At 51.8% G+C, this 25,521-nt stretch overlaps 1 protein-coding gene across 2 annotated transcripts in view; it reads right to left on the reverse strand.

Moving 5' to 3' along the window:
• TRMT1 (tRNA methyltransferase 1) overlaps window positions 1–20,453 on the reverse strand; it is a 43,962-nt gene extending 23,509 nt beyond the window's left edge. The window contains exons 1-9 of one of the 2 annotated variants that reach the window (XM_088473941.1): window positions 20,304–20,453; window positions 19,191–19,411; window positions 18,686–18,741; window positions 18,427–18,566; window positions 16,014–16,201; window positions 7,114–7,229; window positions 5,786–5,898; window positions 5,221–5,369; window positions 5,032–5,115 (exon numbers count right to left, since the gene is read on the reverse strand). In XM_088473941.1, coding sequence (XP_088330067.1) covers window positions 5,032–5,115; window positions 5,221–5,369; window positions 5,786–5,898; window positions 7,114–7,229; window positions 16,014–16,201; window positions 18,427–18,566; window positions 18,686–18,741; window positions 19,191–19,402 — 1,058 coding nt within the window. In that variant the 5' untranslated portion in view covers window positions 19,403–19,411; window positions 20,304–20,453. Of the gene's footprint in view, window positions 1–5,031; window positions 5,116–5,220; window positions 5,370–5,785; window positions 5,899–7,113; window positions 7,230–16,013; window positions 16,202–18,426; window positions 18,567–18,685; window positions 18,742–19,190; window positions 19,412–20,303 lie in introns of those variants that run through there. The other variant, XM_088473942.1, reaches the window with a different exon arrangement.
• Between the last annotated feature and the right edge of the window lie 5,068 nt (window positions 20,454–25,521).

The raw sequence follows: 25,521 nt of genomic DNA on the forward strand, positions 1-25,521 counted from the left end.
AACGGAGCTAGAAAAGCCCCGAGACCTCAGGACGGCTGTCTCAAGAGCCACGCCGTCAAAGATAGTCGACCCAGATCCGGGTGAAGACAGGGCCCCCGAGACAACAGGTCCCGCCGTTGAGGTAGGAGGTACGGAGCGTCGATGGACAGGCTCCGCAGATCGGAGTACCACGGCCTTCTGGGCCACCAGGATCAGTGTGCCTCCGTCCTGTTTGAACTTGCGCAGGACCCGAGGCAGCAGAGATATCGGAGGGAACAAGTAAGCCAGTTGAAACAGCCATTTCACCGACAGCGCGTCTATCAGACTTGCGCCTGCGTCCCTTGTCCTTGACCCGTACACAGGCAGCTTGTGATTGTAACGGGACGCCATCAGGTCCAGCTCTGGCAGCCCCCACTTGTCCACGAGTAGTTGGAATACCTCTGGATGAAGCGACCATTCCCCGGGATGCACATCGTAACGGCTGAGGAAGTCTGCCTCCCAATTGAGGACTCCTGGGATGAAAACTGCCGAGAGAGCTGGAAGATAGCGCTCCGCCCAAGCCAGGACGCGGGACACCTCCGACATCGCAGCTCGACTGCGAGTCCCTCCCTGGTGATTGATGTACGCCACCGTGGTGGCGTTGTCTGACTGCACCTGAACGGCCCTTCCGTGAAGAGCGGTGCCGGACGACTGCAGGGCTCTGTATACTGCCCGCAGTTCCAGGATGTTGATGGGAAGAATCGCTTCCTCCGCCGACCAATGACCCTGAAGTGACAAGGAGCCTGTCACCACCCCCCAACCCCGGAGACTGGCATCTGTCGTGAGCAGAACCCATTCCGGGATCCAAAAGGGGCGCCCCTCCAGGAGATGCGCTGTCTGCAGCCACCAGGCTAGGGACAGACGCACCTCCGAGGACAACACCAGCATCTGAGAGCGGATCCTGTGTGGCAATCCGTTCCATTCTGAAAGAATCAGCCCCTGCAGGGGCCTGGAATGGAACTGGGCAAACTCCACCATGTCGAATGCCGACACCATGGACCCCAAAACTCTCATCGCTGAGTGCACCGACACTCTGCCACTGCTCAGACAACTGTGAATCCGCAGCTGTAAGGAGGAGACCTTCTCTGGAGTCAGAAAAATCCGTTGCTGACGAGAGTCCAGCAGGGCCCCCAAATGAACCATCCGTTGTGATGGGATGAGGGAGGATTTCTTCCAGTTGATCAACCAGCCGTGCGCCTGTAGACAAGCGACCGTCAGGTGGAGATGCTGGATCAGTACCTCCGGGGAGCTTGCCAGCAAGAGGAGGTCGTCTAGATACGGTAGCAACCGTATCCCCTGGCTCCGAAGGTGAGCCGCCATGACCGCCATCACCTTGGTAAATACCCTTGGTACCGTGGAGAGACCAAAGGGTAGAGCCCTGAATTGGTAGTGGTTGTGGAGAATAGCAAACCGCAGAAACCGTTGGTGCGATGTTGCTATAGGCACATGGAGGTAGGCGTCCTGGATATCCAGGGAGACCATATAATCCCCCGGTTCCATCGCCAGTATGATGGAACGCAAAGTTTCCATCCTGAATTTGGGAACCCTGAGAAACCTGTTCAGGGACTTCAAATTGAGGATGGGGCGATGAGAGCCATTGGGTTTCTGCACCAGAAACAGCGTAGAGTAATACCCCATCCCACGTTGAGACTGTGGTACGGGTATAATGACCCCCGCCGTCAGCAAGGCCTCTATGGCTTCCTGAACCTGCAAGGCCTTGGTTTTGTCCTGAGAAGGACTTGTGCAAAAAAACTGGCAAGGCGGCCTGTGCCGAAAAGACAGGGCGTACCCCTGGGAGACCACTTCTCGCACCCAGGCATCCGTGGTGGTATTGTGCCAGCACTGGGCGAATTGAAGAAGTCGGCCTCCCACTCTGGGGTCCCCCAGAGGGAGGCCCGTCCCATCACGCAGAAGGCTTATCTTCTGGCTTGGAAGAAGGGCGCCTAGCACTCCAGGCTTGCTTCTTTGGCTTTGAGGCGGTCTTGGGTGCGGACTGCCTCGGGAAGGACTGACCCTTTGCCTTGCCCTGAACCCGAAAGGAACGAAACGCCGAGCTCCGGACCTTAGCAGGTGTAGTAGCTGAAGGGAGGAAGGCTGACTTGGATTTTGCCAGGGTATCTACTATTTTGTCCAGGTCCGGACCAAATAGTAATTCCCCATTAAAAGGTAAGGCCTCCAAGCCTTTCTTTGAATCCGCGTCTGCTCTCCAAGACCGCAACCACAAGGATCTACGAGCAGACACTGCTGCCGCCGAAACCCTAGAGGTCAACAGGCTAGCATCCAAAGATGCTTCTCCAATGTAGGAGGCGGCATCTCTCATCTGTCCTAACAACGCCCCCTGGACGTCCGGAGATTCATCCGTAAACGTGTCCTCCAAGGCGTTGGCCCACCCCTCAATGGCCTTGGCCACCCAGGAGATGGCCATGGACGGCCGGGCTACAGCCCCTGAGAGAGAATAAATAGACTTTAGACAAGTCTCCACCTTCCTGTCCGTAGGATCCTTCAGCGAGGATATAGACGGCAATGGCAAAGTAGCACTCCTGATGAGGCGTGTTACATGGGAATCGACTGCAGGCGGAGTTTCCCATTTCTTACAATGCGCTTCCGGGAATGGATAATTGGACGCCAAGCGTTTCTGTGGCAGGAAACGCTTACTGGGCGTCTGCCAGGCCACCGCCATGTGATCAGTCAACTGATCAGACAAGGGGAACGCTGTAGAAGTAACCTTAGCTTTTTTAAAACTAGGATACCTTGACTTGGGAGCGGGTGCCTCATCCTCAATCAGAAGAATAGCCCGCACCGCCTTAACCAGAGCCCGCACATTGATGGAAGACTTAGTGTCTACCTCCTGGACTGAGGCATCTGAGGCTGAGTCATCCTGTACCTCACCATCATCAGAGAACCCCTCAGAATCCGAAAGATGCGCAGTCTGTGCCATGACTGAGCGTCTAGACGCCCTGGAGGGCACGTCACTGCGCAACATCGACTGAAAAGCCGAAGATGCTGCCGCCAAATCTTGGACAGTGTGGGAAAGCGCATCCACCCAGGGTGGAGGAGCTGTCACAGGAGCCTGAAACGGCACCACAGCCGGCTGTGCCACAGGGGTGGACTGAATATACATTGGCAACCCCGCATAGGGACCAACAGGCTGAGACCCCGGGGGAGTCTGCAATAATTGTGGGACACCCGGGGAATGGGGGATGGCAGGCTGGGGCAACGCCCTAGTAGGGGCGGCAGTCGGGACCGACAGACGGTCCGCGATGGACACCAGCACCTGGGAAAACATCGCCCATGGTGGCTCCTGCGAAATGGGAGGTTTAGACGTACCAGGGACCGCCTGGCACCGTCCGCACAGGCCGTCCTGTGACAAATCCTCCCTATCCACTCCTGCAGAACAGCGCCTGCAGGAGAACAATACCGGAGCCCCGGAGTGCTCAATCTCCTCCTCAGACATGACTTAGGAAGAAAACGTGCGCACTCACCAGTGTGCTGAACAACAGCCCACAATATGGCACCGTGTAGCACACAACTGTATGTGACGGACCTCACAAATACGTGATCTATATAGGTGAGGTCAGTAGAAACACCCTTCCCCCACACACCTGTAGGGCTTGTAGGAGAAGGAAAGGGATAGGTATAGGCTGACAGTAAGTAGAAAAAAGACACAGACAGGCAGCACTAGCAAAAGTCACATACCATGCAGGAAGATATACTCACTGCACCTTTCCACTACAATCAACCTCCCAGATTCAGTGTCTGGGAGGGCTATAGCGCTGTGTACACTGTCCTTCTGCAGGGGAGAGGTACACAGGGGGACCGGTCCGCGTGCTCCCTGAGAGTATCCACGCTGCCAGTAAGAGAAAATGGCCGCTGGAGACCTCAGAGGAGGAGTGGCCGTGTAGCTGCAGCTCAGCGACGCCAGACTCCGAGCTGAAAGGCGCGCTGAGCTGAGGGGAGGAGCCGCTAGACAGGGAAGGCTTCCTCCCCTGGCTAGCATATTAACCCCCGGGTTGCCGGCATCCCGCTTGCCGCGATATTAACCCTGGTGGTCTAGTGGTCTGGCGGGGTATGCCTCCGCTGGAGGGGGGGCCCGCCGCCACCGCTAGCGCCCCCGGTCTGTCCCCTAGACCGGGGGCATGGGACTGCATTTGAAAGGAACCCGCGCACCGCCGCTAATCAGCGGTGCGCGGCTTACCTGATCTCCCCGGCGTCTTCCGGCAGCAGTCCCGGGGGAAACCAGAGTCCGGCTAGTACAGACTCTGGCTTCCCCCGCCGCGATCCCCAGTTCAGTGCTGGCGTCGCGGCGCCAGCAGGGAGAAGGAGCGGCAGCGTGGGCGTCTGTACAGACAGCCCAGCGCTGCCGCTCTGTAGAAAAACTGTAGTAAAAAATAAATAAATTTAACTAAGTTAAATAAAAAAAATTAAAAGCTTTAGGGGGCTGCTCCTGCAGCCCACCCCGCAGGGTGACCCGACTCCGGCCGGGCACCATCTAAAACTGAGGTGCCTGTGGCTCGGGGGCGGGGTATAGGGGAGGTTGGACCCAAGTGCATCCTGGGAGCAGCTAAAAGCTTTAACTCCGTGGTGCCCGAGGATCCAGGATCCAGCTATACCCCAAGGTCACCCTGTGGACCCCTATGGACCCTGAAGTAGAAACACCAAATACCTTCAGCAAGCCAAATCGGGAGGTACCATAGGGAACCCCCATGTCAGAGCATCATTTGGGGGGGTGTCAGGCTGATTTCCCCAAATCTGACAGTACTTTCCGCCTGTTCAAGTTTCACCGGGTCCCGTTTTTGCCTACTTTCAAATTGAATACGGGGTAAAGCGTGCACATGCGCGATACTTTTCTGCCTACAAAACAGGCAAAAAGTCCGGGTCGCGAAAAAGTATCGCGGCTCGGCTCAAATTTGAATACAGCTCTAAGTATGAGATTTATTTAACACAGTAAATCCTTAGGCTGGAAAAGGACTGGTCATATTTCTGCTCTCTAAGGTTTACACTGAGGTTACTCACTTATTCCCATGGGCAACAGCTCTACCCATGCGCTGCAGATGGTAGGTTCCACACCCTGCGCAGTTGTACACCATGGCTTGCTTACTACGGAGACGGAAGGGGGGGGGGGGGAGGGAGAAGGGGAGGTTATTATTAGCGTACACATCAGGAGGCGGCACGCGTTTATGCAAACGTTGGAGGAGCGCTCACCTGGCGGACATCTTCACCTTGGCCTGCCCAGTGAAGACTCGCACAAACACGCGTATGTAGAAGTCAGCAGAGATGCTGAGCAGCGGAACGATGTAACGCTGATAACAATTGGAATGCAGATCCAAACTGTGCAAGAGGATGCGCAGGGCCTGCGAAAGAGACAGAATCAAGCGATGCGCATGGCGAGGGCAGGGCGCGTGCCGCAGGCAGATATAAAATGAGACACCGTTCTTGAGAGATGCGCATTCTTTCAGGGTGAATGAGAATGCTGCTTTCTGAGCAGAGCCTGTACGCAGAGCCTGTACGCGGAGCCTTGCACTTTTTCTATTTCTGAATGTTTTTTTTTTTTGTACGCCTTATAACACTGTAATTACCTCTTATGTGTAATTGCATGCAAAAGAAAAGGAGACAGATTCAGCAGACACTCTAGTAGTCTAAAAAGAAAGGCAAGTGCATTGGGATGTGAATGAAGAGGTTACTGTGTGGCGTGGTGATGCAGACCTCTATGTACGGTGTACTGCCACAACACGAGCACTAGAGCAGAGCATGCACACAGACAACTCACCATTTCATGGCAGAATTTGGACTTCACGGACATGGCTCCATATTTGCTGTAACAGGTTTCCCCGTTGTTTCCTGCGAGCACGGCCATGTCAGTACAGGTGACGCAGAGCAGCCCTGCAGAGCAAAGAGGGGTCAGATTCTGTGTATTCAATGGATAACTAGGAATAAAGACAGGCAACAGTAGTGAGAGATGTTTGGAAAGAAGGCACGTGTACGTCAGATTATACACAAAGCCGTATAATAAAGCCCAGGCTTACACAGGAGATCATTCAGAACATGCTCTCCGCATACTGCCATATTTCTGTGATGATCTGACCCACCTCTACGGAGTTTAAATATTAAAATGCACAATTAGCATCAATTATGGAGACAACGGCCTTTTCGCTATTGCTCTACTCTGCAAATACGTGTGCAAAAAGGAGATTTATGTGCTGACCTGTTAAATCAGAGGTTCCCAAACTCCGTAATTCCAGTCCATGTTTTAAGGATATCCATGCTTGTGCACAGGTGACTTAATTAGCACCTCGGTCAATTTGATTTAACTTTCTGGACTCAAGCATGGATCTCCTTAAAACCTGGACTGTAATGGCGGAGTTTGGGAACCTCTGTGTTAAATCCTTTTCTTCGATTCCATAGGGGACACAGGCTTTACGCTGGGTATAGGTTGGTGGGTTGAAGTCTGGGCACCACACGTTTAAACTTGTTGAGCACAGCACAGATTCAACACCCCCAGGCACAGGCACCTCAGTTTAGTTAACAAGCCTAAAGCCAGGGGCGAGAAGGAGGAGATAGAAGACCGGCACACACTCAGGTCCATACACACAAGAAATGTGAACAGGAGAACCGGAAGCAGAGCAAAGCACCGATAGGTCAGGTGCGTCAGGGTGGGCGCCCTGTGTCCCCTATGGAATTAAAAACAGGTAAGCACATAAATCTCCTTTTCTTCTTCCTCCATAGGGGACACAGGTTTTGCGCTGGGACGTCCCAAAGCTAATCCCCTAAGGGAGGGGATGCTCCTGGGCTGCGCTGAGAACTCTTCGCCCAAAAGCCGCATCAGGGTAGGCGAAGGTGTCAAATTAATTCACTCAGGCTATCCACTAACCTGACAATGGAGTCCATGGGGCAACCCACCTGCTGCTAAAGAACAATATAAGCATCAAATTATAAGCAGTTGGGAAAGTTATTATGCAGAAGGTTGTTGTACCAGAGACCTGCAGCAGTAAGAAAACGTTCCCAGGGAAAGGCGTCTTGTTTTAAATGTGTGACCTGGCTTACAACGAGCTGCACACACACAGGCTCTCCAGGAGAGGCCGCCACTGGGTCACTCACCTCCTTCGCTGACACTCTGCACTGCTGCATCCAGAAACATGGAGGGACTTCCGTACGGATCCAAATCTATGACATCAAAGCGATCTTTTATCCCCATCCTGTTGTACATCAGAATTCTACAGATAGATAATCAGGGAGAACATAAGCCGGCTGCACACAAGCCCTAGAGGTGCCAAGGTTATGTTAGCCCACATTTATTTCTATGAGGCCTGTCCTACGAAAGAAGGGAAAAAGATGGGATAATAAACCAGAACATAATAATTTAGCACTCTCTCAAACTAGGGCTACATCATCCACTAAGGGCCGTATTCAATTAGAAGCAAAAAAGCCATTTTCAGCGGAAAAGTATCGCCGATTGCGGCTTTTCGCGTGGTCGGAACTTGTCTCCAAATTCAATTCCAGCCGGTTTTCGCCTACGCGGAAAGTCAATACAATGTCATAGGCGAAAAAGATTTGCCTAAGAATAGCAGGGGAAAAGTGCAACAATTTTATTTTGGGGCGCAAACGTGGGGAAACCACTCAGAACCCTTGGGACAGCCCCCAGAGGACAACTGTGTCAAAAATCCAGGGGCAAAAACATAACACCCCAAAAAATTACTTTCATTTTGGGGGTGAAGAAGTACAAAGTGGGGGGACAAGCATAAAAACTAGCGAAATAGCCTTCTTAGGGGTCTGCAAGGATGGGTCAGGTGTTTTTAGGATTGCAGGTGCATGCAACAGGTGCGTTTTACATGGTTTTTTTAAACTTCATTTTAGAGACAGAAAAATATCCTAGCGCCCATTTTCTAGTACCCCAACAACTTCAGTACCCCAAATTTGCCAGGACTACTTATTTTCTCCAAAAAAATACAGCTTTACGCCATTCTTCACCACTTTTACAAGGACGCTAATAATATGAGATATGGTAAGAACTTACCCTTGTTATCTCTATTTCTACGAAGTCCATAGGGTTCCACAGGATACCTTGGGTATAGGTGTGACGTCAGTCGCAGGGCACCAAAGAGTTAAGCTTTCAGCCTCCCAGGATGCACTAGGTCCCCCTCCTATACCCCGCCCCCGGGCCAAGGCACCTCAGTTAGTTACCAAGCCATAGGCCGGAGGAGGAGAAGGAAGAGAGAGAACAAAGATCTGGACACATACAAGAATCACATTCTCACCAGAGGGAGACGGAAAACCGGTGACCAGAGCAAAGCCCATCTGCAGCACAGGTGCGACAGGGCGGGAGTCTTGTGGAACCCTATGGACTTCGTAGAAATAGAGATAACAAGGGTAAGTTCTTACCATATCTCATATTTTCTACTTCAGGGTCCATAGGGTATCCACAGGATACCTTGGGGATGTCCCAAAGCAGTATCCTTTAAGGGTGAGGACGCTCCTGTGCAGAAAGGAGAATCCGCCGCCCGAAGGAAGCATCCTGAGAGGCGAAGGTGTCAAACCTGTAATACCTCACGAAGGTATGGACAGAAGACCACGTAGCAGCCTTGCAGATCTGAACTGCCGAGGCACCACGTCGAGCTGCCCACGAAGGACCCACAGACCTAGTGGAATGAGCCTTCAGAGAAGGAGGGACCGGTAGGCCTTCATGAAGATAAGCTTCAGAAATAGCCATACGGATCCAGGCTGCCAAAGTTTGCTTTGAAGCAGGCCAACCCTTTTTACAGAAGCCATAGAGGACAACAAAGCGTCCGACTTCCTAAACAAAGAAGTGCGGTCAACATAAGTCCTTAAGGCCCGCACAACATCCAAAGAGGCCTCACCCACGGAAAGACCCGGTGAGTTAAAGGCCGGAACAACTATTTCCTCGTTAACATGAAACTGGGAAACAACTTTGGGAAGAAACTCGGGCCGAGTGCGGAGCACTGCCCTGTTCCCATGAAAAACCAAGAAAGGGGGTCTACAAGAAAGAGCCCCTAACTCAGAAACACGTCTGGCTGAAGCAACGGCCAGAAGGAAAACAGTCTTAGCTGTTAGCCATTTAATATCCACTGAGCCCAGTGGTTCAAACGGCGGTCCTTGGAGAGCCCTCAGGACCACAGCCAAATCCCAAGGCGCCACAGGTGGAACAAAGGGCGGCTGAATACGGAGAACACCTTGCATAAAGGTGCGCACATCCGGGATTGTAGCAATCCTACGGTGAAACCAGACAGATAGGGCCGAAACCTGTACCTTCAAAGAAGCAAGGCGAAGCCCATGATCTAGTCCCGCTTGCAGGAAGGCGAGAATCCGAGACAGACGAAACTCCCGCGGTGCATAACCTCTCGGTCGACACCACTGGAAGAACGTATGCCACACGCGATGGTATATCCTCGCGGAAGACGGTTTCCGAGCTCGTAACATGGTACGCACCACAGAGCTGGAAAACCCCCAGGACCTCAGCATGGCCGTCTCAACAGCCACGCCGCCAAAGACAGCCGAGTCAGGTCCGGGTGAAGACAAGGACCCTGAGACAGAAGGTCCGGTCGTAGCGGCAACCGCAGAGGACTGTCCACGGACAGACCCTGAAGGTCTGAGAACCAGTGCCGTCTGGGCCACGCGGGAGCTATCAACAGGAGCGTCCCTCCTTCCTGTTTGAATTTCCGGATTACCCGTGGAAGAAGGGAGACCGGAGGGAACAGGTATGCGAACCTGAACGTCCACCGGACGGACAGAGCATCCACCAGAGACGCCCCTTCGTCTCTTGTGCGAGACCCGTACACCGGCAACTTGTTGTTGTGCCGGGACGCCATGAGGTCGATTTCTGGAAGACCCCACCTGTCCACCAGTAGTTGAAAAACGTCCGGGTGCAGGGACCATTCCCCTGGATGAACGTCCTGGCGACTTAGAAAGTCCGCCTCCCAATTTAGCACTCCCGGGATGAAGACCGCTGATATGGCCGGAAGATTGCGCTCCGCCCAAACCAGGATCCGAGAGACCTCTACGAGAGCCGCCCGACTGCGAGTTCCTCCTTGCCTGTTTATGTAGGCCACGGTGGTAGCATTGTCCGACTGGACCTGCACCGGGTGACCCTGGAGAAACCGCTGTGCCTGCAGGAGAGCATTGAAGACCGCACGGAGTTCCAAGATATTTATTGGAAGCTCCGCTTCTGTCGGTGTCCACCTGCCCTGGAACAAGTGTGGACCCGAAACTGCTCCCCAGCCCCGAAGACTGGCGTCCGTTGTCAACAGGACCCAATTTGGAACCCAGAACGGACGTCCCTTGTTGAGGTGGGTCGTCTTTAACCACCACGCAAGGGACAGGCGAACCTCCGGGGTGAGCACAATCGTCTGGAACTTCAGAGACTGAGGCAGCCCGTTCCACTTGGACAGGATCAGGTGCTGCAGAGGTCTGGAGTGAAACTGGGCGTATTCCACCATGTCGAACACCGACACCATGGAGCCCAGTAACCTCATCGCCGAGTGTAAGGACACCCGGCGGCTGTGCAGACAACTGCGCACCCTTGACTGTAAAGCAGAGATCTTGTCCTCCGTCACGAAGATCCTTTGCTGTCCCGAGTCCAATAAGGCTCCAAGATGCAGAATCCTCCGAGACGGGATTAGAGTGGACTTCTGCCAGTTGATTAGCCAGCCGTGCCGTTGCAGCAGTGCAATGGTCAGGTCCAAGTGGTGTAACAGGAGCTCTGGAGATCCTGCCACCAATAACAGGTCGTCCAAGTACGGCAACATGCGGACTCCTTGCAGCCGCAGAGAAGCCGCCATGACCGCCATAGCGTCCTGTATGTCCAATGACACCATGTAGTCCCCAGGTTCCAGCGCCAGAATGATGGACCGTAGGGTCTCCATCCGAAACTTCGGGACCCGCAAAGACTTGTTGAGTGCTTTGAGGTTGAGAATCGGACGATATGACCCATTGGGTTTCTGTACCAAAAATAGATTTGAATAGAAACCCTGGCCCCTCTGGGAGAATGGAACAGGCACTATAACTCCAGCCTGGAGCATAGTGTGCAATACCTTCCGCAGCTCCGTAGCCTTGTTCCGGTCTGATGGTAGACCCGTGGTGAAGAATCGAGCCGGGGGTCTGTGCCGGAAGGAGAGGGCGTACCCGTGAGAGACCACCTCCAGAACCCAAGTGTCTGTCGTAGTGAACGACCAACACGGGAGAACTGCAGCAGGCGGCCTCCCACCCTGGGATCCCCCAAGGGGAGACCCGGACCGTCAGGCCGCAGGCTTGTCATCTGGCTTGGGGGCCGGACGTCTGGTACTCCATGCCTGTTTCCGGGGCTTGACCGATTTCTTAGGGCCAGCCTGTCGAGGAAACGACTGTGGTTTGGGCCTGCCCTGGGCCCTAGATGACCGAAAGGACGATGGTCCAGAACCAGAAGGAGCAGCGGCCGACGGGAGACAAGCAGATTTGGCTGCCGCCAGCGTGGCCACAATCTTATCCAGATCCGGACCGAAGAGAACTTCTCCGGTAAACGGCAACGCTTCCAGACCTTTCTTGGATCTGCGTCCGCCTTCCAGGATCGCAGCCACAAGGTGCGACGAGCAGCTACCGCTGCTGAAGAAATTCTAGACACCAGAGTACTAATGTCTAGAGCCGCCTCGTTGATGTAGGTGGCCGAATCACGGAGATTGCCAATCAACTCCGCCTGTTCGGCCGGACAGTCGGATTCAAAAGAAGCCTCTAATGAATCCGCCCAGCGCTCCATCGCTCTGGCAACCCAGCAAATGGCCATAGCCGGCCGTGCTGCCCCCCCTGCAAGGGAATAAGCGGACTTCAGGCAGATTTCTACCTTGCGGTCCGTAGCATCCTTAAGGGAGGACATGGATGGCATCGGCAATGTGGCACTACGGACAAGACGGGTCACGTGAGAATCCACCTGTGGAGGGGATTCACACTTAGCAAAATAATTATCCGCGAACGGATAAGCCACCGCCAGGCGTCTCTGCGGCTGGTATCTTTTGCCAGGTTGTTTCCACGCCTCCTCTAAATGGTCCACCAACTGACCCGAAAGAGGAAAGACTGTGGCATCGCCCTTCACATCTTTGAAAAAGGCATACTTAGATTTAGCCGCTGGGGGAACTTCGTCCTCAATCACCAAGGCTGTGCGGACCGTCCGAATAAGTCCAGGAATATATACTTTGGACTTAGCATCAGCGTCCTTAGTATGGAAAGGTTCCTGATCGTAAGGATCCAGAATCTCCCCATCATCAGACGTCCCTTCGTCATCCTCATAAGGAGCGGACAGAGACGCCACCGGCCTTTTATGAGGCCGCATCACAGACTCCCCTTGCAACACATCCGACAAGTGCTGTAGAGAACTCGTCAGGGAGTTAACCCACGCTGGCTCCTGAGAACCCGGGAGCGGGGAAATAGGGAGACTGTGGGGTACCACCAATTGTCGTGGGAACCCCTGCATGGGTGACGACACCACAGACTGCTGGGACAAACCCATCGGAGTAAACGCGGGCTGCGGAGCTAACTGGCCCACTAAAGCTGTTAACGCCTGAGCGAAACAAGCCCAGGGCGGCTCCTGTACCGGTGCTGTAACCGTAATAGGCCGCGCCATGGACAAACACTGCCAGCAAAGGCCCTCCGCGCTACCCTCCCCTAACGGTACTTTGCACGTGGTACACTGTAGCCGGAGGGGAAAATCACTTTCAGACATTATGGCACCACGTATGTGACCTCTCTCACCAATTAAGTATTAAATAGGCGAGAGACCACCCTGCAGCACCGCACCGCAAGGGCTTTAGCAGAAAGAACAGGGACAGTAATAAAGCTGACAGTTTAGAGAAGAAAAGTTACAGGCAGCGCTAGCACAGTCACATACAATGCAGAGAAATAACAATTCCTGCACTAACAGCGCTGATCACTCAACTACACAGACACAGGGCCTGGTAGGACACAGCGCTGCATACACAGACCTGAGCCACAGCGGAGGAGAGGTATGCGTGGGGGACCCAGACCACGATGCTTCCTTCCAGACTTCCAGCAGCGTTCACCATGCGTTGCAGAGAAGATGGCCGCCGAGGAGCAGAGAGAAGCTGGCCTGGGGGAGGAGCGCTGACACAGGACCAGTCAGCACAGTGCAGAGAGGGCTGTGTGCAGCGGGGGAGGCGCCGGCTGTGAGACAGGGAAGGCGCGCTCCCCTGGCATGCATTTAACCCCTGGGACGCCGCAGCGCTACCGCTCTGCTGCGGTCCGCTGTCCCAGGGGGTAGTGGAAGCGCAGGTTGGTCGCCTGGCTCCACGCTGCAGCCAGTCCCCAGGGAGCCCCCTGCCTGGGGACTTAGGACCATGTGATCAGCGGGGACCCACCGCGGGACCCCGCTGCTTACCTCTGTCCCCCTTGAATCCGGCCATGGTCCGGAGCATCTGGGGTCACCGCTAGCTGTGACCCCAGACGCCCACCAGCATCCCCGGATCAGTACCGGCTTCTGGTACCGGCGGGGTGTAGGGAAGACAGCATGGACGTCAGGACTGACTGTCCATGCTGTTCATCCAGATGTGCAGCCACAGCTGCATGAAGAAAAAGCTTCAGGGGCTCTTCTAGCCCCCACTCCAACAGGTGCACCCGACTCCGGCCGGGCACCAAACTAAACTGAGGTGCCTTGGCCCGGGGGCGGGGTATAGGAGGGGGACCTAGTGCATCCTGGGAGGCTGAAAGCTTAACTCTTTGGTGCCCTGCGACTGACGTCACACCTATACCCAAGGTATCCTGTGGATACCCTATGGACCCTGAAGTAGAAAACAAGGATTTTAAACAACTTCAGTTCCCTAAATAGTTTTATTAGGGCTATTGGAACACTACTACATTGATCCCCAATGTTAGTGCATCTTTTTTTTTGGGGGGGGGGGGGGTGGGGTGGGGGGGATCAGGCCGATTTCCCCTATTCTGACAGTACTTCTCGCCTGTTCTGCATCCGCCGGTTGCACCTGGTTAGTAATTTAATAGGGCGAAAAGCGGAGACGCGCATGATAAGTTTTCGCGTCCAAAACAAGCGATGTAGGCGAAAAGTCGGGCAGGCGGAACTTTCTCGCCGATGCCAAACTAATTGAATACGGCCCTAAGTCAACTACGTATGCGCCAATCCTATCACTCAGTCCAGGAGCCAAGTTGAATTAGGTGACACTCGCGGGTTAGCCAGGTAAAACAGATCCAGTGATATGTCCTCCGGCTGGTCACACGGTGACTGTTAAAGTGGACAGAAAATTGCTGCAATGGTCGCACTGCAGGCAGATAGCCGTCATCTAAAGACAGCATTTAATGCGGTCCCAACAATGATCCGACCGGGCATCACTCATGCGTTGGGGCTACAAATATGAATGTAGTATCAGACCAATTAGCCAATACTAAGAGTAATATCAGCGCATCTAACACATTATAAAAAAAAAAATGGTGTTAAAACTTTGATAATTCATCTATTTGTTGTAAAAGGAGTAGTTTTAAACGGATGACACTGAAGCTGAAAAGTTTTGCTATGAAGTCAGTTTCAACGTGGAGCATCTGCAGTGTGTGCTGGTGATGGATACGCTACAATTAAACCGTCATTATAAACAATTCCAAAGCACACTAACAGTCCTGGTTTTAGTGAAATCCATGCTAAAGCACAGATTGTTTAATCAAAATAACTGAGGTACTAATTAAGTCGCCTGTGCTCAAGTATGGCTATCCTTAAAACCTGGACTGTTAGTGTGCCTTGAGGACTGTGGTTGGGAACCCCTGTCCTAGTGGAATCTCAAAAGCTCCCCCAATTGGATGATAGCAGTGCAAATTACTGCATTTCCAGCTTTACGCTGTGTGATATCACAGGTCCTGTCCCTGTATCCTCCAATCCACACCGTCCATTTCTACAGAGGAATTCCACAGGCCTGAGTCACGATTATCTTCCTGTGTAGTTAGGGGGCTCCTCTCTAATGTGGAAAGCTGTTGCAGATAAGTAAAGAGGGAGGATGTGGGACTTATTCAGATAATATAAACCCTGGGAGTTATTACAGCTATGTACTACACAGTGAATGTGCTGGAAATAGTCAGAAGGCCTGATTCAGAGCCAGACGCTCTGACAGAGCGCTCACTCTGAATCAGGGTCGGTCTTTTTTTTTTAGAACGGCCTCCTGGCCACTCGCATAGCTGTGGGTGACCACCCACAGCTATAGCGAGCGGCCAGGAAGATGGTCGCGATGGTCAAGACCATCGCGACCATCGGGCTTGCAACGAGACCCTTGTGGTAGGGTCTCGTGGCCACAAGCCCGAGAGAGATTTCGGCTCGTGATGTCAGTGGGGCCGGCCCCAAACGGTAGGCGTTCACATGGGAACGCCTCCGTTTGGGCAGCCACCCCCCGGCCCGCCCACCAAAAGGGGGCGTGCTGTCACTCAACATCGACAGCACGCCCCCTTTGGACCGACGGTTTGCCCGTCGCTATCCAGGTCTGGCGCATGCGCACAACGAAGCTGGCTCCGTCGTGCGCATGCGCTCTGGGCCACCATCGACCCGGTTGCGAGCGCTCAGCGCTTGCGACCGGGTCTGAATCAGGTCCAGAGTTCAATCAATGTCTTCACTTTCTTATACAGTGCTTTGCAGTAGGTTCATTTATCCAGTACATTCTAAATAACGTTAGCTACAATTTCATTGGTTGCTATGGACAACATAAGCCTGCCCCGGTCTGCTCTAAATCAGAAAGAAGCCCGGTGTGTGTCTGGAGGGAGAGAGAGAGAAATGACATATGGCAGTGTCATCGCTGTAGTTTTAATTCAATATAATTAATATTCAAGAAAACAAATGTGAAGCCTTAGTGTAGAAATGTGAAGTGCCCGCACTCCTGTCTCATTCTCTATATCCCCCAAGATCTCCAGTGTTCCCCAATTAGATGGAAGACAAATACGATTACGGTACCACCACCCACAGCCTGGTGGTGCCAGAACCAGCTACCCGCAAGCGCCATGGGAGTTCAGGGCCTCACCTGGCATCGCTGTAGCTGGCAGTCACCAAGTGATCCACCCCGTTGAACTCTATGTTCCTTTTGATGAGCTCCACCGCGCTCGATGAGAAGTCATTGGCAATTACGCTGTGCAGCCCGGGAACCTCGCGGGCAAAGCGGATGGAACGTAAACCCGAGGCAGCCAGGCCCTCTAACACCCGCAGGCCTTCCTGAAAGAGAGACACATCGGTGATGGAAACATGATGCAGGGAGGGGAGAGGAGCAATGGCGGGATCAGAAGGGAAAACAACACAGAATAAAAAAAAAAAAGGCAGTGGGGGGTTAGAACCAAGGAAAACTAGATTTCCAAAGTTAAAACAGAGTAACCATAGACACAGACCTCTTCATATAAAACCCGAGGACAGAGGAAGAGGACCCAATTTCTCCACCGTTTTAGTAGGAAGCCTGTTGCACTGCACATTGGGCCTGATTCAGCATGGATCGCTATTGCGATAGCGTACGCAGACAGCAGATTGTTGTGTACTGCGCATGCGTATGAACCAGAGGGTCTCATTCAGACCCGCTCGCGAACGCTGTACTCTCGCAAGCGGGTCGATGTTACCCAAATGCGCATGCGCGAGACCCGAATAACGACGGGGTAGCCGTCGTTATGGATCTTGCACCAAAGGGGGCGTGCTGTCGATGTTGAGTGACAGCAAGCCCCCTTTGGTGGGCGTGCCAGGGCATGGCTGCCCAGACGGAGGCGTTCCCATGGGAACGCCTACCGTCTGGGTCCAGCCCCACTGACATCACTAGTGATGTCAGTGGGAGTGCTTTTGGCTCGGATAGAGCCCAAATCACTCCAGGGTTTGCGGCAACGAGACCCTACCACAAGGGTCTCATCGCAAGCCCGATGGTCGCGATGGTCTTGACCATCGCGACCATCTTTTTGGCCGCTCGCATAAGCTGTGGGTGGTCACCCACAGCTATGCGAGCGGCCAGGAGGCCGCTCCAATTTTAGGTAGGCCGGCCCCGATTCAGAGCGAGCGCTCTTGTCAGAGCGTCCGGCTCTGAATCAGGCCCAGAGTGCGCATGCGTGAGCTAGCAAAGTGATTGCTCTGCAATCACTCGTGCAGATACAAATGTGGGAAAGCGGTAGTGGGCATCCCCCTCTCTCCTGCCCCTGTATTTACTACAATTAGTATTCCTGGCTGCTGTAAAAGCGGACTGCAAAACAGCTAATGGCTAAACAATTAAATGCCAAATATAACTGCAAATTACCCGTATCTTGTCTGTGTATTCTGTATACCCTCTATAGTATTGGGTATAAAGCACTGACCTGTCCCTGCCATGTGGGCTTACTGTAGTCAACGCTCCGCCAACAGTCACCTTGTGTCATCGTCCCAACATTACCAGATATAAACAAAGTAGCTCAATTATATATTTGCTCCCATTCAGTTCAAATCTAATGAACAGCAGCTTCCAGACAGGTAATTGCTATATACACTGTACCAGAGAGTGTATGCAGGCTCTCAGATAGAAATAGACCATAAGGCAAACTCCTGTCCTAACTATAATTATACTGAAAACATCTCTTATTTTTGCTTGCACTTGATAAGTAAATGTTTTAGTATTAGAACATTGTGACCTCAATCACAATTAAGCTGTGATTACCAATCCTCATCTGTAAGATCCATTCCCCAGGTCCCGCCATTGCTGTGTTATGTTCCCAGCTCCCCACAGATGCTAGGGGAGACTTTCCAGACATCAGCAGCCTAAATAAAATAACCATTTGGAAAAGATGGATCCAAGCTGCCCATTTCACCCTCAAGACAGAGCTTCTACTGTCCCACAATGGCAGATCACTATTTGACAACCTCTAACTTGTTCCAATCTGCTTTCACCCAGGGGGGCCTGGGAGAGTGCAGTTTAGAGGTCAATGTGTTGTGTGGATGACTTGTGTTTTTTTTTCTATTTTATTATTATTATTTCAAAAGGTAAAAGTCTCTATAAGATATGCAGAAGCCCATGGGTATTCAGGCTTCAGGAGAACCTGGGACCAGTTTTTTTTTATATTACACAGAACATGACAGAACCTTTTACAAACAAAAAACACCCCTGAGAAGGATGACTAATTGTGCTACCAGCATGGTAATCACACTACAAGGCGGAACATCAGCACTGCAGACCAGTAAGGAGAGATGAGAGTGCCAATATATGCTTGACGGTAGCGATAAAGAGACGCAGAGCATTGCTCTGCTGGGCGATATGCATAACGTGCACGTACTCCCAGAAGCTATGCTCAATCAGCATGACGGGGCCTGGTTTTGGTAGTAGGATCCCATCAACGTTTTTTTACTTAAATCACCCCGATAACTGATCCACCTCAGCAGGTGCTGCTTAGCAATTGAACGTTACAGTCACAATTGTGAGAGATGTCTTAGTGGGAACTCACTGAGCAGGACTCCCCCACAGTGACAGTGCGCCTCTCCAGAGGGGCAGGGTCTTTCTCTGGACGAGTTTGGACGCAGTCATCTCCATTGTCTGAGAGATTCACCACCACCTTCTGCTTCTCTCTCTCCCCAGGAACCAGGACTGCAAGGGAACAACAAAATATCAGTTCACATATTCAGCACCAGCGATGCAGCAAGGTGGAACTCTAGATGGAACAAAGCTCAAGTGTGTTACCGCCAACCCTGTAACCAAATACTCACCGTCAATGCCCTTCTCTGCAAGCCGCACGCGAGCGAATTCTGTGATCACAGCACAACTGTGCAAGAAGCAGAGTAACAAAACAAAGCGTGGTTACACGAGCTTTACACCATGTGGCCTACCTGTAACGCCCTTAGGGTGAGCACCATCTAGGAGGGGACTGAGAGCATTGTCCAAGGCCAAGAGATAATTATTAAGTGGCAGGTCCTACCAATTACCTGGAACACACAGAGCTGCTGAAGTAATGGGTATTGTGGTTGTTCAGTAGGAGATTTGTGGATTCAGAGATGAAAGTGCAGAAGTTCCAGTAGTTTGAATCCTACAAAAGTTTGTGGGCGGAGTCTGTCTTAGCATAAATAGTGGCCGCGTCATGGTCAAACCCATCGGGACAACTATGATTTTTTCTGGTACTGCACTTGTATGCCTTGGCATATTAAGAGTGCAAGCTCTATGGGGCAGTATCCCTACTCTCCATGCCTCTGTAATAGGCGAATATTAGAACCTTACGTCAGATCTCTATTGAACTCCTGCACAGGATTGTAGAACACCTGGTTGGCACTGGGGTAGATCAAATTGGCTTTCCCCTCTGCGATGATGGTTTCCCCGGATTCCTTGGATGCCGCGGGACCCTCCATTCTGGATACACAAGGAATCCTGGTCAGATATTTAAATCGGGAGAACAGAGTAGTGTAGCGAGGCCTAAGAATGAGGGGGCACATCAGTGGTACCTGCAGGGTGGAGATGATCAAGGTGAAATATGTCAGCTGGTATTTGCATAGCGCTCTAATGATAAGCATGCCTCATTCGGGTACCCTGTCCACAGGTGCATTTTAAGAGAGGAAGGGGCCCATGTACAGACTCAGTGCGGGCCCCCGCCTCTCTCTAGCGTTCCCACTGTTGCGGCGGCCAGCGGGTGCTGCAGAAGATTCTGGCTTAGTGCCAGAATCTGTGCAGGTGTCCGGGAAAAATGGCACCCACACCATTTTCCCTGGGACAGCAGTACTGGAGGAGGACACCAAGAAAATGGCCACCGCCATTTTCCCAGGGTTGCTGCTATTTCCTATGTGGCTAAAGGACCTCTGTGACGTATCCACCACGTGACCGCTGCAGGAGGCTGGATCGCTCCTGCGTTACCATCCACTAGGGCATAGAGGGGGTATAAATATCTGTGGCGAGCCACCGTGCCCAAAGCGTGGTGAGCGTAGCAAGCCCGCGAGGGACCACTTTTGGTTCCCCGTTAGCATCCCCCGCCCCTCCCCCTTTTAGGCTGGGTCACGTGGGTGTTACGTCACAGGTCCATCAGCCCTCTATAGTCTAGACCTAACCATTTTCCCAGTGCTTTTCGCTGCCGAGCAGCACTATGGAGACAACGGATAGGGAAGTATAAAGAGTATATGGGTCCCAAGGGCCCATGTGCATTGCACACCCTGCACCCTATCATCCCCTCATCCATATACCTCAACAGATAAGGTATATGGGTGATGACTGTGGAAATGGGTGGGAGCTTTAAACAACCCCCTCCCTCCCATCCCTGACCAGATGTAATCACATGGCTATCCCTGTATTGACCCCTCCCGGCCTGTGTCATCCCATTAATAACCCCTCTGCCTGTGTACTTACCGGTATCACCTTCCTCCGCAGCCACCCACCGTTTTCGCCCCTCAGACATGCTCACTTCATGGGCGCCGCCATCTTGTGACACCATGAGCTGCCAGGACACAGACACGTGACGCGCGTCGCCCAAATCAGGACTGAGACCTCCGACGGAACCCGCAGAGGCTCAACATAGGCGACTGCAAAGGGGGAATAAACTGTGTGCAGATGCAGAAGTCCTCCTCCGCTGCCGCCATGCAATGACATCGCCTGTCCCCGGCACTAGCTATGGGAAAAACTGAATAGTTCTGAGCCAGCTATGAGGCGTTTATTGTTACTGTGACTCATAACATCAAGGAGTATATATATATATATACTAAAATCTCGCCCCACAGAGACTGTGATTACACAGAGACCATTGCCAGTTACTATATTTCATATTGCATCTACTGGGGACAAAAACAGAAAGACAAATCTTATGCAATTGTTCTATACTCTCTGAAGGGAGTAAATTTTAATGTATTTTATTCTGGTTATTAGGATACTTATTAACTGTATTTTTTTAAATTTTTTTTTACACTCCCGAGAGGCTCTATAACGGGTCAGGGAACATTTTTACCTTTTACCCCAAAATATATGTAGATACGCCGACGTTACCCCTTGATTTGAAAGGAAGGAAATCATATAGTAGTGCCCCCATAGTTATGCCCCTGTAGTAGTGCCCCCATATTATGCCCCTGTAGCAGTGCCCCCATATAATGCCCCTGTAGCAGTGCTCCCATATAATGCCCCTGTAGTAGTGCCCCCATATAATGCACCTGTAGCAGTGCCCCCATATTATGCCCCTGTAGCAGTGCCCCCATATAATGCCTCTGTAGCAGTGCTCCCATATAATGCCCCTGTAGCAGTGCCCCATATAATGCCCCTGTAGCAGTGCTCCCATATAATGCCCCTGTAGCAGTGCCCCCATATAATGCCCCTGTAGCAGTGCTCCCTTATAATGCCCCTGTAGCAGTGCCCCCATATTATGCCCCTGTAGCAGTGCCCCATATAATGCCCCGTAGCAGTGCCCCCATATAATGCCCCTGTAGCAGTGCTCCCATATAATGCCCATGTAGCATATTATGCCCCTGTAGCAGTGCCCCCATATAATGCCCCTGTAGCAGTGCCCCCATATTATGCCCCTGTAGCAGTGCCCCCATATAATGCCCCTGTAGCAGTGTCCCCATATAATGCCCCTGCAGCAGTGCTCCCATATAATGCCCCTGCAGCAGTGCCCCATATAATGCCCCTGCAGCAGTGCCCCCATATAATGCCCCTGTAGCAGTGCCCCCATATAATGCCCCTGTAGCAGTGCTCCCCATATAATACCCCTGTAGCAGTGCTCCCATATAATGCCCCTGTAGCAGTGCTCCCATATAATGCCCCTGTAGCAGTGCCCCCATAGTTATGCCCCTGTAGCAGTGCCCCCATATAATGCCCCTGTAGCAGTGCCCCCATATAATGCCCCTGTATCAGTGCCCCCATATAATGCCCCTGTAGTAGTGCCCCCATAGTTATGCCCCTGTAGTAGTGCTCCCATATAATGCCCCTGTAGTAGTGCTCCCATATAATGCCCCTGTAGTAGTGCCCCCATATAATGCCCCTGTAGTAGTGCCCCTGTAATAGTGCCCCTGTAGCAGTGCTACCATATAATGCCCCTGTAGTAGTGCCCCCATATAATGCCCCTGTAGTAGTGTCCCCATATAATGCCCCTGTAGCAGTGCCCCCATATAATGCCTCTGTAGTAGTGTCCCCATATAATGCCCCTGTAGTAGTGTCCCCATATAATGCCCCTGTAGTAGTGCCCCTGTAGTAGTGCTCCCATATAATGCCCCTGTAGTAGTGCCCCCATATAATGCCCCTGTAGTAGTGCTCCCATATAATGCCCCTGTAGTAGTGCCCCCATATAATGCCCCTGTAGTGCCCCCATATAATGCCCCTGTAGTAGTGCCCCCATATAATGCCCCTGTAGCAGTGCTACCATATAATGCCCCTGTAGTAGTGCCCCCATATAATGCCCCTGTAGTAGTGTCCCCATATAATGCCCCTGTAGTGCCGCTTGTACAAAAGAAAAAAAAAAAACACCTTAATCCTCGCTCCTGCATCCGCCGCCGTCCTGTTCGCCCGGCTGCTCCTCGGCACTATGGGAGAGACGTCATGACGTCTCTCCCATAGTGCGCATGGGGAGAGCCGGAAGCTGGAGTTCAGAAGAGAACTCCGGCTAACGTGGCGCTGCATGGAAGGAGCCGGGCGCCCGCTGGTAATAACATCTCAGCGGGCGTCCGGTTTAAAACATCCCTGCGGCACAGCCGGGCTGGAGGTCACTGGCGCCGCACCCGGTGCCAGTGACCTCCATTCCTGGGGGTAATGGACGGACAGCTGGGCATGCAATGATTAATATGCATGCCCGGCTATCCGTCCATTACCCCCAGGAGTTTAATTTTACCCCATTTGGGGTAATTTACCCCTGTTCCCCGACCAGTGCTCTATAATATGATGTGTTAAACCAATTATTTGTCATTATAGTTATGTGTATTGTGTTTATATAGAGGTCTATTTACTAAGCCTTAGGACCAAGATAAAGTGAACGGAGATAAAGTACCAGCCAATCAGCTCCTAACTGACATGTCGCAGGCTGTGTTTGAAAAATGACAGTTAGGAACTGGTTGGCTGGTAGTTTATCTCTGTCCACTTTATCTCTTTACAAGGCTTAGTAAATAGACCCCCTTAATGTGTCTAGCGCCGCCACATAATTCTTCTCCTTGTGTTTTGTTTGTGTAAGGAAAAGCATTCCTAAATTGTTGCTTGGCTACTGATACATTATTTAATCAGGTGGATTTCCCCTGGGGCGTATATTTACTAAAGCTTCTAAAACAGAAAAGCAGTGCTGTTGCCCATAGCAACTAATCAGATTTTGTCTATCATTTTCTAGAATGCAATAGAGAAATGAAAGCTGGTATCTGATTGGTTGCTATGGGCAACACCACTGCTTGTCTGTTTTAGAAGCTTTAGTAAATATACCCCAGGAGCGTTAGTATATACAGTCAGGTGCATAAATATTAGGACTATGACAGAATTTTCATATTTTGGTCTCTATTCACCACCACAATGGTTTTGAAATGAAACAAACAAGATGTGCTTTAACTGCAGACTCAGATTTAATTTGAGGGTAATTACATCCAAATGCACCTGACTGTATCTGTTATTTCTGTGTACTTACAGCTGCCCTGTAGCTGATACAAAATACACACTCCAACAAGTGTATATGCGCCTACTTGCTGGTCTGTGTGAGCCGCATTTATACAAAGTCGTCCTTACTGAAGTTTGTCTAAAGGGCCCATTTATCAATGATCGCTTTTGCAATGCAATCAGGGCATGCCAGTAACGCCCATGATCGCATTGCAAAAAGCGATCCTATCGGCCGGATGTATCACCCTGGACATGCAGGGACACGGGCTCCGAAATCCTGCTATGTCTCTGGAGAGCTCCTGGCCAGTGCAGGGGGTGCCGCGCCTGGGTAGTCCCGTGCACTGCACATGCACATCCACCATAGCTGGGGAGGATTCCGGCAGATCCCTCCGCCGGCTAATAGTGTGTGGTGTAGCCCATAGGCTATAACGGCTAATGCCATTTTCAGATGGCTTTAGCTGCAGGGGCCAATATCTGGAATGCATCGCATTCCTGGATATTGGTAAATTTGGCAGCATCGCATCCCCCATAAAAACCTATGGGGGTTGCGGCTGCCAGCAGTAATGGAGGGATCACAGCAGGTACTTAGTATTTGAGGTAAACCCCCGAAAACGGGTGTTATCTGGGATTATACCTCAAATACACTTTGATAAAAGGGCCCCTAAGTGAAAATACCACTTCCAAAAATAATGTTTTCCTGTCCCCTTCACTTTACGCCTGGGAGAGAAGCCGACCAGGCGAGCATTACAGGTGATGACATCACCGAGGCCAGCCAATCAATTCACCAGGCTGCATTTGTAGAACAAACACTTCAGAGTCAGAATCCCAGAAAAGGAACAACGTTTGCAATTTTTTATATATCTTTAACGTTTATTCTTATTTAATACTAGCTGGGATACCCGGCATTGCCCGGGTTGAAGACTGGACCCTGCAGGACACCTGCAGCCTTTATTTGTTTACATTGTCCTCACCTATAGCCCCATTCCATTGATCTTGAAAAGGACCCCGCTGTTTGCTAACATGCATGCAAACAGTGGCATAACTACCGTGAGTGCAAGGGGTACGGCTGCTATGGAGCCCCAGCTGCCTCTGTGGCCCGCCACTCCCCATACACCCAGTCACGCAGGTGGGTAATTAGAGCTCGCTGACCGACAACCAATCAGCAGTGGGGGCTCCTGATTGGCTACCGGTCTGCAAGCTCCGATTGGCTTGTGACCGGTGCCAGATTCAAATTGCTCCTGCGCTGTCTGTCCATGTCTGCTGCTGCCTGCCAGTGCGCCAGCTGAAATTAGCTGGCGGCCCGGCCCCAAATCCACACACTTTGGCTGCTGATGGCACACAGGGGGAGGCAAGAGGCTGCTGGAGGGACATGGGGAGATGAGTTGCTGGGGGGGGCATAATGTGTAAGGGGCACTACTATTGTGTGGAATAATGTGTTATATGGGGCATTACTACTATGTGTCATAATCTGTGAAGTGTATAATGTATAAGGGGCATAAATGTATGGCATAATGTATAAGGGGCCCTACTACTGCGTGGCATAATGTGTATAAGGGGTACTACTATGTGGCATAACCTGAATGGGCTCTATGTGGCATACCATGAATTGGCTCTGTGTGGGGGCAAATGTATGTGTTTTGTTTTACCTCTGGGGGGGCCTTTTAAGCTCTTGCCATGTGACCCACAAAGTTCTAGTTATTCCCTTGCATGCAAACACTGTGGCCCTGGCTTTAATATGAACTTGCATGAGTCATCAAGTTTGCTCAGACTGAAGTGAAAAGGATACTTTTGTAGCTTTCTCACAGGTTTTTAGCAGACTGACAATTTCCACTGGAGTCAGCTCGGGAACCTGTGTAATTTAGAGTGTCCCCATTTGTAGGGATTGTGTGGCAGTGTGTGGCCCTGGGAACCTAGGCAAAAGCCTAATCTTGGTCAAATTTAGTGGAGCTAGGTCCAAAACTCTGGCCGTGCATAAAGGACAAAAAGACAGACAGACGCGCTTTCTCGCTTATTA

The sequence above is a fragment of the Taudactylus pleione genome, unplaced genomic scaffold (genome assembly GCF_031769625.1).
Source record: "Taudactylus pleione unplaced genomic scaffold, aTauple2 ptg000145l, whole genome shotgun sequence".
Classification (NCBI taxonomy): domain Eukaryota; kingdom Metazoa; phylum Chordata; class Amphibia; order Anura; family Myobatrachidae; genus Taudactylus; species Taudactylus pleione.